The 12,809-nt window shown below is 48.2% G+C and overlaps 1 protein-coding gene across 1 annotated transcript in view; it reads left to right on the top strand.

The window, feature by feature from the left end:
- The first annotated feature begins 3,127 nt into the window (after positions 1-3,127).
- EIF6 (eukaryotic translation initiation factor 6) overlaps positions 3,128-12,809 on the top strand; it is a 26,035-nt gene continuing 16,353 nt past the window's right edge. The window contains exons 1-2 of the mRNA XM_018572149.1: positions 3,128-3,132; positions 6,818-6,903. Of these exons, the coding sequence (XP_018427651.1) occupies positions 6,843-6,903 (61 nt within the window). The 5' untranslated portion in view covers positions 3,128-3,132; positions 6,818-6,842. The remainder of the gene's footprint in view (positions 3,133-6,817; positions 6,904-12,809) is intronic.

Raw genomic sequence — 12,809 nt, 5'->3', positions numbered from 1 at the left:
GGAAACAGAGTTATCAGGTAATCAACTCATGTTTTAGTGGGCAGGTTAGTGTGGTGTGACCAGTCAGATGGGTGTGCGGTGGGATGCGCTGAGACGGTGTTTACTTTCATTCTTCACTTTACTTTGTACACTGTCAGGTCCCCGCACTATGTACAAAAAAAAAAAATGCAGCATGTCTGCCTTTTTTCGCAGGGCACCACACATCACATCCACATTGTATTGTGAATGGGCTCATAGAAAATATTTGTTTCCCCAGTCATCTTCCAGGACAGCCAATGAGATAAGGCTCTGCCTGCCTGCAACAGGAAACACATCAACCACATTAAATAAAAAGACTCCTCCTTCCATCCCAATTAAGTTTTTTTTTTTTTGTTTCCTCCAGCTACACAGGGACATCATAATGTTTGTTTTTTTGGGCTCATTGTTTTATTGCCTTAGGGCAGAGCCTAACCCTGCATGCGTTGGGACCACTCCGGGTATAGTCTGCTGCGGCGCATACAGGGTTTTTTCCCCTATCGGACCCCCATCCGATTTGGCCAAGGTTCCCCTCCGTCGCTCTGGGAGGGAAACCATCCTCCTGACGTGAGTGGCTCCAGACCGTGGCCCCCCCAGTGTGCAGTGTGGTGGGTTCCTGAGTGGCGGCAGAGCAACCCCTTGTGAAAGTGGTGCAAGTCGGGGGACTGCAGTGGCAATGCATAGGCAGATGGCACGGGCCGGATCTCCAAACGCGCAGGTTGTTCGGGGCATAAAGGCGCTGGCGGCATGAGCAGAGCATCTGGGGGTGAATCTGTCACATTCAACGCCACGACTACAAGGCTGCACACCTCGAAGACGACCGGGACCACATACGGCCGGTGGGGACGTCGGGAGCGGACTGTTAGCGTTGTCGGCAGTGAGGGCAAGGATGCCAACAATGCCGGACCGGGTGCTGCCTCCCCAGATCTGGGAGAGCATGGTACTGGCGCTAAGGTAGGCGGGTTTTTTTATAGATCTCCCCTATCCTTACCCCGCTTGTTTTGGGGGCCTGTTGAACAGGACAAGCTGGGGAGTGATGTTTGGTTAAAACATTCTTGCATGTTGGGTGGAGTACTGGCTGACTGCATCCTTGTCTTATGCAAGGCCACGGAGGATAAGCCCCATGCTGAAGCTAGCGGCTCTCGCCCAAAAGGGAAGAAGTGTGCCTCTTGCAATGTCAAAATGTCACATTCATGGTCCAAACCCTTATGCAAAGGTTGTTTAGAGAAAGTGGTGGCCAAGGAATCAGCTGGGATGTTCAAGGGTCTGATAGATTCTATGAGAGATGAAATGGTTACTACTTTTCAATCTTTCAGGTCTGTGTTACAGAGCCCAGTGGGTACACTGGTAGACACCAGTTTACCCGGGAAGGTAGTTTGGCTACGCAGAAAGCTGCATGAGCGAGCAAGCAAGTGCCCAGTGCCCTTGCTTTTTGGCCAGGAGTTGGAGGCGGTGTTAGTTAGATCCGCGGACAAGAAGAACCCAAGCAGCAAACGTTTTTTCGTGGCCAAAGGTGTCAAAATTTCCGCAAAGAAAAAAGGGGATTTTATGGAGGGAAAAAAGACCAGTCCAAAGGGTGGGCTTTCAAAAAGGGGAAGTCTAAGAGCAATTTCCTCTTTAACCCACCTCAGCAGCCCAATAAATCCCAATGACCGGTTGCTCGGGGTGGGAGGAAGACTGGGAGAATTCTTCCCGCTCTGGAGGGAGTTGACCAGCAACAAATTCATTTTGGAGCTGATTCAGACCGGTTACAAAATAGAACTGACGGAACGGCCCCCGCCCAGGCTTCTGATTACTTTCCTGTCCAAAGACCGGAGGAAAGCAGAGGCAATGACAGCGGCTCTGCAAGATCTGTTGGACCAGGGGTCATTGTGCGAGTACCGGTTTTAGAGGAGAAGAGGGGATTTTACTCCAACATTTTTCCAGGATGAAGCCCTTGGGAAAATGCAGACTGATACTAAATCTGCAGCCTCTGAACAGGGTGGTACTGTACAAAAAGTTCCGTATGGAATCGATTTTTTTTCAATACGAGAGTTGCTGCCCCCAGGATCCTTTTTAGCAACTATAGACCTAAGAGACGCTTATTTTCACATTGCAGTAAGACAGTCGTCACAATACCTACTGAGGTTTGCGGACCGGGGACCGGCGAGGGTCCTGCATTTCCAATACAGGGCCTTGCCGTTTGGCCTTTCCTCTTCGCCTCAAATCTTTACCAAAGTATTGGCAGAGACTCTGGCCCCCCTAAGATCACGGGGGGTAGGGGTCATTCCATACTTGGACGACCTTTTTGTTTTTCACCCCATCAGAGGGTGTGCTCCAACAAAAGCTGGAGCTGGCGATGCAGCACTTGCGGAGTCTGGGTTGGTTGGTGAACAGGGAAAGTCACAACTGGTCCCCGCACAGACGGTAACGTTTTTTGGTTATTGGATCAATACCCAGGAAATGACCATTGCATTACCGGGGGACAAAAGTGGCTTTGCTGGTAGAGGAGACTCTAAGACTGAAGTTGCAGTGCAACGTATCAGTCAGATCAGTAATGAGAGTGGTGGGACTTATGACGTCCGCCATCCCAGCAGTTACCTGGGCGCAATCCCATTCAAGGACGCTACAGAATTGGCTATTGAGGATCTGGGGGGGTCGGCAAGAAGACCTAGACAAAGTAGTCCACATCACGGAGGAGATCAAGCAATCACTGCTGTGGTGGATGGACTGTTGGAACCTCTCAGTTGGCAGGCTGTAGTGCCAGCCAGCACCGTTGGTAGTCACGACAGATGCCTGGGGATGGGGAGCCCACTGCCTGGAGCACATTTGGCAGGATACCTGGGAGCACACAGGCAGACTCAAGTCGTCAAACTGGAGAGAGTTAAAGGCGATTGGGCTGGCTCTCTGCCAGTTTCAAGATACTTTAGCAGGACACCATGTAGTGGTGGCCTCGGACAATGCTGCAGCGGTAGCTTATATAAACAAGCAGGGGGGCACCCGGTCGCAGGGCCTAATGGCATTGGCGACAGAAATTCTGTCATGGGCAGAACGCAACCTCCTCTCCTTGACGGCGAGGCATATCAAAGGCAGCCTGAACGAGCTGGCAGACTCACTCAGCTGAACGGAACTTCACAGGTCCGAATGGGCTCTGAAAATTAGGACGTTTGCCTGGATCACCAGCTTGTGGGGCTGTCCGGAGGTAGACCTCTTCGCAGCTGCCAACAACAGGCAGGTGGAACAATTCTTTTCCCTCTCCAGGGACGACTGAGTTCTGGGGGTAGACGCTTTGGCGCACCCCTGGAGGTTACGTTTAGGTTACGCATTTCCTCCGCTGCAGTTGATTCCGAAACTCAGGGGAGAACGGATGACGTTAATTCTCATAGCGCCATACAGGCAGAAGAGGCCGTGGTTCACAACACTCCTAGAGCTGTGTGTGGAGGGGCCTCTGCTTCTTCCGGCAACGGCAGATCTGCTGGTACAGGGCACGGTGAGACACCCGCCAGGGAGGTGCTGATGAACAAGGGGTTATCTTCAAAGGTAGTGTCCACGCTGATGCACAGAAGGAGATTTACCTGAAAGTGTGGAGAGTCTTTTCCAGCTGGTACAACAGCCAAGGTAGACCAGCGGCCGACACAGTGCCGTTGGTGTTAGATTTTCTACAGGGGGGGTCTGGAGAAGGGGCTTTCCTGTAGTACTCTGAAAGTGCAGGTTTCAACTCTGTCTAATTTTGTGGACATTAGACTGGCGGAAGAACCTCTCATAAAGCGCTTTCTGCGATCTGTAGTCAGAATAAAACCCCCAAAGGGTAAGGTCGTGCCAAATTGGGATCTCTCGGTGGTATTACAAGGGTTTCTCATGCAGCCTTTCGAGCCCCTGGGGGAATGTTCAAATACGATTCTACAATTCTGACGATGAAGACGGCCCTCTTGGTAGCATTAGTTTCTGCTCGGAGAGTGAGCGAAATTCAAGCTTTCTCCATTGCGGATCCGTACTGCACCATCCTGGTAGATAAAATTATTTTGCGGCCGGCCTGGCTTTTTTGCCGAAGGTGGTGTCCACTTTCCAAGTGGTCATCCCTTCGTTCGCAACTAACCCTACTTCTGCTAGAGAAAAGGAATGGCAATGTATTGACGTAAGAAGGTGCGTCTTGGAGTACCTTATGGTCACGAAACCTTGGAGACAGTCGACCCGCCTCTTTGTAGTCTTTGGGGGTCCCACTAGAGGGAACAGGGCCACTAAAAGCACAATAGCTAGGTGGATTAAGATGGCCATTACTGAGTTTTTTTTTTTTTTTTTTTATATAAACTATATGGGGACATATGTGAGATCTGCTCCCCGTTTACAAACCTTCAGACAGACCCTCTGATACATCAGACCTGAGATATAGATCACCTACGAACCAGATCCAGAGCTTATGTCTATAGTTTATAGTTATCATCTTTTATGCAAATATTTGTATGAGACTGAAAGAATGTATTTAAATCTGGGGCTGTTACACTTTATAAAACGATTTTATAGTGTAATCACGATGACCACGGAATGTTTTGAGGCAAATATATAGGGCTTTACAGGCTGCCCTTGAAAATGAATGTTTAAACCGATGATCGGTTTACTAATTGTTCAAGTACACCTGAACTTCATTAAGCTCTGATCCAGGAGCTATATGATTCACCTCTGCAAGATGTCTACCACACGTTCCTCCTGAGGAAGCCCCTGTGTGTAGGGATGAAACGTTAGGGTTAAACGTGTGTGCAGCCCTCCCTGTGTGCCCATGATTTTACTCTGCAGACTCTGCTGGATATACGGGATCCCTTTGGGGACACTGATGGCAAAGCAAACCTACCAAATCATGGTGGATCTGACAGTACTACCTTCACTTTGAATACTATCTGTTCACTCCTCTTTGGCTAAATCCATGCTGACTGGACCCACTAAGAGAAAACTACACTCCTCGTGGATCTTTATTCACCTGCATTCGTTAGTGCGGCCGCACATATGGAATACAACTTTCCAGCTTTGTTATCAAACACAGGTCTGAATACCACTTCATAGGCAGGAGCCGACATGGAGGATCCACAGCAGGCCTCGCAGCAATTATACCAACATACAGGAAAATAAAGTTGCTGAAACCGGGGACCAGCAGTCTGGGACAGCCATTGTGACCATTACCTCATGCATGCTTGAAGTCTTTTTTGTTAGGAATTGTCTCACCACCTAAACCACATCAGAAGTGAGTAATTCCTTCTTTTTCTTTTCTTTGATACTGAGTATTTGCTTGCCTAACACAGCGCTTGTGTCCAATATCAGTGACTCTTTGTGACCATCACTAACGGTCACTAGATTCTCATCTACATCAATCAACACAGGGCGATATCAGGGAGGACTTGTTTGTCATTTTAATTGATTTTAGATGTTCTTTGTCAGTAGGTGTATTTATATGTTTTTCTACTTTTTTATTAATTCTCATTAAAATTTGTTACATTATCATTACCTGTTTGATTATTATAGACAGCTCCTATTTTGGGATTCCGTATTTTCGGGTGAACTTTGCTTATTATACATTACTGAGAATTACAAGGCACAGGGCTTGGTGTTACCAGGTCCACTCACAGCACACTCGACTAGAGCATGGGCTACTTCATGGGCAGAGCGAGCAGGGGCTACTCCAGACCAGATCTGCAGAGCAGCCACATGGTCCAGCTTCCAGACATTCGTCAGGCACTACAGGCTGAACCTTATGACTCAACAAGACCAGGCATTTGGCAGGAAGGTCCTGCAAGCTGTGGTCCCACCCTAAGAGGTAAGATTTGTCCTCACTGATCCTCTCATTGGCTGTCCTGGAAGATGACTGGGGAAAACATGAGTTGATTACCTAATAACTCTGTTTCCAGGAATCTTCCAGGACAGCAGATTCCCGCCCTTGGTTGGTATCCAGGGGACATCCGTGTTTGGATGACAGAGGGGATACTTTGGTACATTTGGTAGCCTTCGGTCCTAGAGGGTACTGAATTGGGATGGAAGGAGGAGTCTTTTTATTTAATGTGGTTGATGTGTTTCCTGTTGCAGGCAGGCGGAGCCTTATCTCATTGGCTGTCCTGGAAGATTCCTGGAAACAGTTATCACGTGATCAACTCATGTTTTTCTACGTGCCCTAGTGATGACCAGTGTTTGCTGAAGAACAGTCACTGCATATAGTGTGAACAAATATTTAAGAGTCCTGGGTCCTTTTTCGTATGTTTTCTATGTTGGGTTTGCTGCAGGTGTTCTGGTTTTCTTTCAAAATCATACTTTGCATTGAGGGCACTTTTTAAAAACAGCAGCTCATAGATATGAACCAGCTGCATATGAAATAATGTGATTTCTTGTTGATTTTCATTTGGATGCAAAAAAAATCGTGTTTTACTGCAGGAAAATGGACAAATGTGAATAGGCCATTAAAGTACGTGTAAACCCAAGCAATGAATTGCTGTTAATTTATCACTTTCTGTCTGTTACAAATATTGTTTTATTTAATATTGGTTTGAGATGAGAAATACCTGTTGATGCAGCTGGTATCAACTTCCTGTGACTGAGTGAAAGAGCTAACCACAGGCTCCCCAGTAGTATGGATGTCACCACTGTGTGCATTACTAATATGGCATGGCATGCCTTATGGTTCCTGCATTGTCACTCCAGTTTTGCCATCTACACCCTGGGGTGGCCAGCAGTGGTTGACTGGTGGCTGGCCTACAGTTCGGCTAAGGAATGGAGGCAAAGTGATGAGGCCTGCTCTGTAATGTGCTGTTCCTTGTCATTTACTTTTTTTTTTTTTTATTTGCAGTGTGTTTGAAGGAGAACTTTCAGAGATGATACCTGTTGTCCATGCATCAATAGCGGGGTGCAGAATTATTGGGAGGATGTGTGTAGGTGCGTATTGCCTTTTGTTTGTTCTGTTTTGGAAGTTGGCTCTGGACGTCTAACAAGAACCAACTTCCTGTAATGTACGTACATTACTACGAACCAGACCCAAAAAGGTGGGCACTCCTCGCCATCACGAGCGCGGTAGCAGTATAACTGCTGTACAGTAATAGCCTCCGTTTTGTAAGTAGGAGTCTTATGTAACCCGAAGACTGCCTGTATATATTTTTGTGTGCATCAAAATTTATTTCATCTGCATTTTACTGAAAATAGGGATTTGATAGAATTGTAGTGCAAATATTGTGTGATGTGTAAAAAAACAAAATTTAAAACCACCAATTTATTCCACAGGGTCTTTGCTTTGAGATAATATATAATATTTTGCATTTATAGGTGCGCTTTCATGTACAAAATGTGTAGTTAAATATGTTTGAACGGCTATTTTTATTAAAGTTTTGCGCAAAGAAAAACCCAGAAAACAACAATAGATTGCAACTTGCCTGTCCTTGGTTTTCTTTTCTAGCTTAAACATTTTTATCAAGAAAGTACTTATTGATCTTGCCAGAAATGCTGTGTCACTTGTGATCTTAACAGAAAGCACAATCTTTTTTTGTTTTGTAAACTACTAATCCCCACCACCTTCATGTAAAGGAGAAGAGAGTAAGCCTGAGATCATAGATAGGGCTAAGAGAGCGAGAGTGGGAAATGTGCTATTCACAGGATTACAAGGTAAAAATAAAGAAATTCAAAAAATAAAACTAAGGCAGACTGGTTTGATGTAATCCATCAAATTGAAGTAGTCCATCAAATGTTTATTTTTGGTCTTGAAGATGCCCATGGACTTGTTTTAAATGAAAGTGTATTTCAGTAGGGCTGCAACAACTTATCAATAATGATAAACGATTATCAACTAATCGATTATGATTCTCATTATCGATTAGTTGATTCAGCTCTTTAATTTGTAACGCAACATTTGTGTATTTTATTTTAAGTTTTTTTTTTCATTTTCCCAAGTAATCTTCCAGGACAGCATCTGAGAGAGTCTCCTCCCACCTGAAACAGGAAACGCATTACATACACCAAATAAAAGGGTGCTTACCCCTAGCATGCCTCAGGTTTATTTGTGTTTCCTCGGCCTAATGGGAGCATGGGATATTTTGTTATTTTTCTGTAATAGGCCTGCGTGCACGTGGCAGGGGCCTACTGCTCAGGGTATCTCCTTCTCAGGGCCAGCGGCCTGGGGGGATACCTGGGCAAGATCCCTGGGGCAGTCCCCATTCTGTCCTACCCTTAGGGGTGAATTGGCCCCGAGGTTCCCCTCTTTCAAGAGTGGCAACCATCCTTTTGTGACGGCTCCAGCTGAGTTTTTCCCCAGCCACCAGGTGATAGCTGCCCTCGACATGCCAATGTGGAGCGTCTGGAGGGACTCTGAGATGGTCTACGGTAAGGTGGCTGGCTCTCCTTCCTCCCCAACAGTTGTGTCCGGCCACTGTTAGTCCCGCCCGGGCCGTTTGTGGGTATTTCCCTAGTCATCTTCCAGGACAGCCAATGAGAAAAGGCTCCGCCTGCCTGCAACAGGAAACACATCAACCACATTAGATAAAAAAAAGCACTTCCTTCCACCCCAATTCAGTTTTTTTGTGTTTCCTCCGGCTGCACAGGGACATCGTAATGTTTATTTTTAGGGCTCAATTTCTTTTGCCTTAAGGCAGAGCCTAACCCTGGTATGCGTTGAGACCTACTCCAGGCATAGCCTGCTGCAGCGCATACAGGGATTCCCTTTCGGACCTCCATGCGAGTGAAAATTAGGCCAAGGTTCCCCCACGTCATTTCAGGGAGGACAACCATCCTCCTGTACGTGAGTGGCTCCAGACGGTGACACCCCCACCCCACCCCCCACGTGCAGCAGTGGCAAGGTTTTATCCTGAGCAGTGTGCTGGTGTACCCTTTTTGAACAAGGAACCGCACAGTGTACGTGGGGAGTGCTGGCGGTGGGGCTACCCTGTCCAAGCACTTACCCGAAAGATAGAGCCAAGGTCGGGGACACTGTTGTAACCCTCGGCACCGCGTGGTGGCTCGCGCGGGAGGGTAGCTGCATCACTAGGCTTACCTCTGTGTTGGTTGCGGCGTGCAAGAGGTGTATGAGGAAGTTCGTCGCCTTTTCAGTGACGCACTTCCGGTGCGCCGTTTCCGGGTTCATAAAGGGCGCTGGAGGCTGAGACAGAGGACCGGTGGGGTGGAAACCTGTCATGCCAAACGCCGCTCGGCCACGACTACTAGAGCTGCACACCTTGAGCCGACCGGAACCGCATTCTGCCGGCGGGGACGTCAGGAGTGGGCAGATAGCGTGGTCGGCAGTGAGCTGCAAAGATGCCGGACCAGGTGCTGCTTCTCCAGATCTGGGAGAGCATGACGCTGGCGCTAAGGTAGGCAAGTTTTTTTTTTTTTTTTTATAGATAATTTTTTTACCTTTTACCCTGCTTGTATTGGGGGCCTGCATATACAGGACAAGCTGGGTAGTTCTGTTGAAAACATTTGCTTGCATGTTGGGAGGAGCACTGGCTGATGGCATCCTTCTCGTCTTACACAGATCAAAGCCACGGAGGATAAGCCCCTTGTTGAAGCTGGCTGCTCTCGCCCAAAGGGTAGAAAGTGTGCTTCTTGCAATGCCAAGATGTCATCTTTATGGTCCAAACCCTTATGCAAAGGATGTTTAGAGAAAGTGGTTGCCAAAGAATCAGCCAGGATGTTCAACGGTCTGATGCATTCTATGAGAGAAGAAATGGTTACTACGTTTCATTCTTTCATGTCCTTGATCCAGAGCCCAGTTGGAACGCTAGTGGGGAACACTAGTTTGCCAGGATGATAGAGGGAGGGTTGATCAGTGGGCTACGCAGAAAGTTGCGTAAGCAAGCAGGCTCCCAGTGAATCCTCGAACTCTCTGGTAGAGTCGGACGATCAGGAAGATTCAGAGGGTGATGAACATAGCAGTAGAGCTACCAAATTCCTATTCCCTTCCTTTGAGACAGGTGAGCTGTTAAAGGCTATATGGGATACTCTGGGTATCAAGGAGGAGTCCGCTGAGCTTTCGGTGCATGATAAGCTTTACAAAGGGCTCCAAACAAAGAAAGGTCGTACCTTCCCAGTTCACAAATCACTATCGGAACTGATCCAGGAGTGGAAGCACCCAGAGAAAAGAATGTTTGTTTTTCTCGGCAGGTCACAAGCGTAGATTCCCCTTTGCAGAGGAGGTTTCAGGCCTGTGGGAGAAATGCCCGAAACTAGATGCATCCTTATCAATGGTCTCCAAAGAGACTGATTTGTCCTTTGAGGATATGGGGGTGTTGAAGGAGCCTATGGATAGGAAAGCTGAGGCTTTGCTCAGAAAGGGATGGGAATAGGCCAGTGCTGGATTTAAACCAGGGCTGGCCATTACTGCGTGGCTAGAACTCTAAGTGTGTGGCTGAACCAGCTTCAAACCCACCTGGAGTCGGGTACCGATCGAGATCAGCTGCTGGAATCCCTCCCTGTGCTGAGCAAGGCAGCGGCTTACATTGCTGACGCATTGATGACATTGGCTCTACAGGATCTGTTGGACCAGGGGGTTATTGTACGGGTACCTGTCCTAGAGGAGAAGAGGGGATTTTATTCCCACATCTTTTCCAGGATAAAACCCTCTGGAAAGTGCAGACTGACCCTAAATCTGCAGCCTCTAAACAGGGTAGTACTGTACAAAAAAATTCCGTATGGAATCGATCTTTTCAATACGAGAGTTGCTGCCCCCAGGATCCTTTTTAGCGACTATAGACCTAAGGGACACTTATTTTCACATTCCTGTAAGACAGTCGTCCCAATACCTGCTGAGATTTGCTGTCCTGGGACCAGCGCCGGTTCTGCATTTTCAATACAGGGCGTTGCCATTCGGCCTTTCCTCTTCGCCTTGGATCTTTACCAAAGTGTTGGCAGAAACTCTGGCCCCCTTAAGATCGCCTGGGTGGGGGTCGTTCCATATTTGGACGACCTCCTGTTTTTTGCCCCCGTCTGAGATCTTCAACAGAAGCTGGCGGTGGCGATTCAACACTTGGAGAGTCTGGGATGGTTGGTGAACAGAGAAACGTCACAACTGGTCCCCTCACAGCTGGTAAGGTTTTTAGGTTATTGGATCAATACCCAGGAAATGACAATTTCCTTACCAGTGGAAAAAGTGTCCTTACTGTTAGAGGAGACACAGACTGAAGTTGCTAAGCAACGTCTCAGATCGGTAATGAGTAGTTGGGCTGATTGACGTCAGCCATTCCAGCAGTTACCTGGGCACAATTCCAGGCCGCTACAGAATTGGCTCTTGAGTATCTGGGGGGGTCGGCAAGAAGACCTAGACAATGTAGTCCACGTCACGGAGGTTGTCAAGCAATCCCTACTGTGGTGGATGGAAGGTCGAAACCTCGCAGTAGGCAGATTGTGGTGCCAGCCAGAGCCGGTAGTTGTCACGACGGATGCCAGTTCCTGGGGGTGGGGGGCCCACTGCCTGGGGCACATTTGGCAGGATGCGTGGGATTACACGTGGAGAGTCAAGTCGTCAAACTGGAGAGAGCTAAAGGCGATAGGGTTAGCCCTCTACCAGTTTCGCAATATTTTAGCAGGACAACATGTAGCGGTATCCTCAGACGATGCCGCAGCAGTCGCATATGTGAACAAGCAGGGGGCACTCGTTCTCAGGGTTTAATGGCACTGACAACAGATATGCTAGGTTGGGCAGAATGCAACCTCCTCTAGCTAACGGCAAGTTATATCAAGGGAAGCTTAAACGAGCTGGCAGACTCTCTGAGCAGAACGGAGCTGCACAAATCGGAATGGGCGCTAAACCCAAAGACGTTTGCCTGGATTGTCAGCTTGTGGGGCTGTCCAGAAGTGGACCTTTTTTGCAGCGGCAACCAACAGGCAAGTGGAAAAGTTTTTTTTTTCCCTCTCACGGAACGTCGGGAGTCTGGGGGTGGACGCATTGGCCCACCCTTGGAAGTTCCGCCTAGGTTATGCGTTCCCTCCATTTGAGATTGATTCCAAATGTTATTCGGAAACTGGGGGGAGAACGGATGACGTTGATTCTGATGGCGCCGTATTGGCGGAAGAGGCCATGGTTCACGACTCTTTTGGAGTTATGTGTTCAGGAGCCACTACTTCTAACGCCAACGGAAGATTTGCTGGTACAGGGGACAGTGAGACACCCGCAGGTACAGGCTTTAAACTTAGCAGCATGGCTTCTGAAAGGGAGGTGCTAATCAGCAAAGGGTTATCCACAGCAGTAGTTACAGCTCTGTTATAAAGTAGGAAACCGGTGATGTCAGCGATTTACCAAAAGGTATGGAAGTTTTTTTTCAACCTGGTGCACCGGCAAAGGTAGACCTGAAGCAGGCGCGGTTCCATTTGTACTGGACTTCCTGCAGGAAGGCCTGGAAAAAAGACTCTCCTGTAGTACTCTGAAAGTGCAGGTGACAGCATTAGACTAGCAGAAGAGCCACTCATAAAACGGTTTGAGGCCAGTTGTCAGAATGAAGCCTCCAAGGGGGAAGGCAGTCCCGAATTGGGATCTCTCAGTGGTGTTGCAGGGGTTCCTGAAACAGCTCGATCAAGCAATCCCTGTTGTGATGGATGGGGGGTCGGAACCTCTCAGGCAGGCTGTGGTGCCAGCCAGTGCCATTAATGGTCACGCCGGATGCCAGTGCCTGGGGGTGGGGAGCCCACTGCCTATAGCACATTTGGTAGGCTGCGTGGGAGCACACGTGGAGAATCAAGTCGTCAAACTGGAGAGAGCTAAAGGCGATAGGGCTGGCCCTCTACCAGTTTCGAGATATTTTAGCAGGCCACCATGTGGCGATGGCCTCGGACAATGCCGCAACAGGCATATATACGCAAGCGGG

The sequence above is a fragment of the Nanorana parkeri genome, unplaced genomic scaffold (genome assembly GCF_000935625.1).
Source record: "Nanorana parkeri isolate BGI_ZX_2015 unplaced genomic scaffold, ASM93562v1 scaffold1952, whole genome shotgun sequence".
Taxonomy (NCBI): Eukaryota; Metazoa; Chordata; class Amphibia; order Anura; family Dicroglossidae; genus Nanorana; species Nanorana parkeri.
The sequence above is the reverse complement of the archived record's forward strand: the minus strand, read 5'-3'. Positions and strand labels throughout refer to the sequence as shown.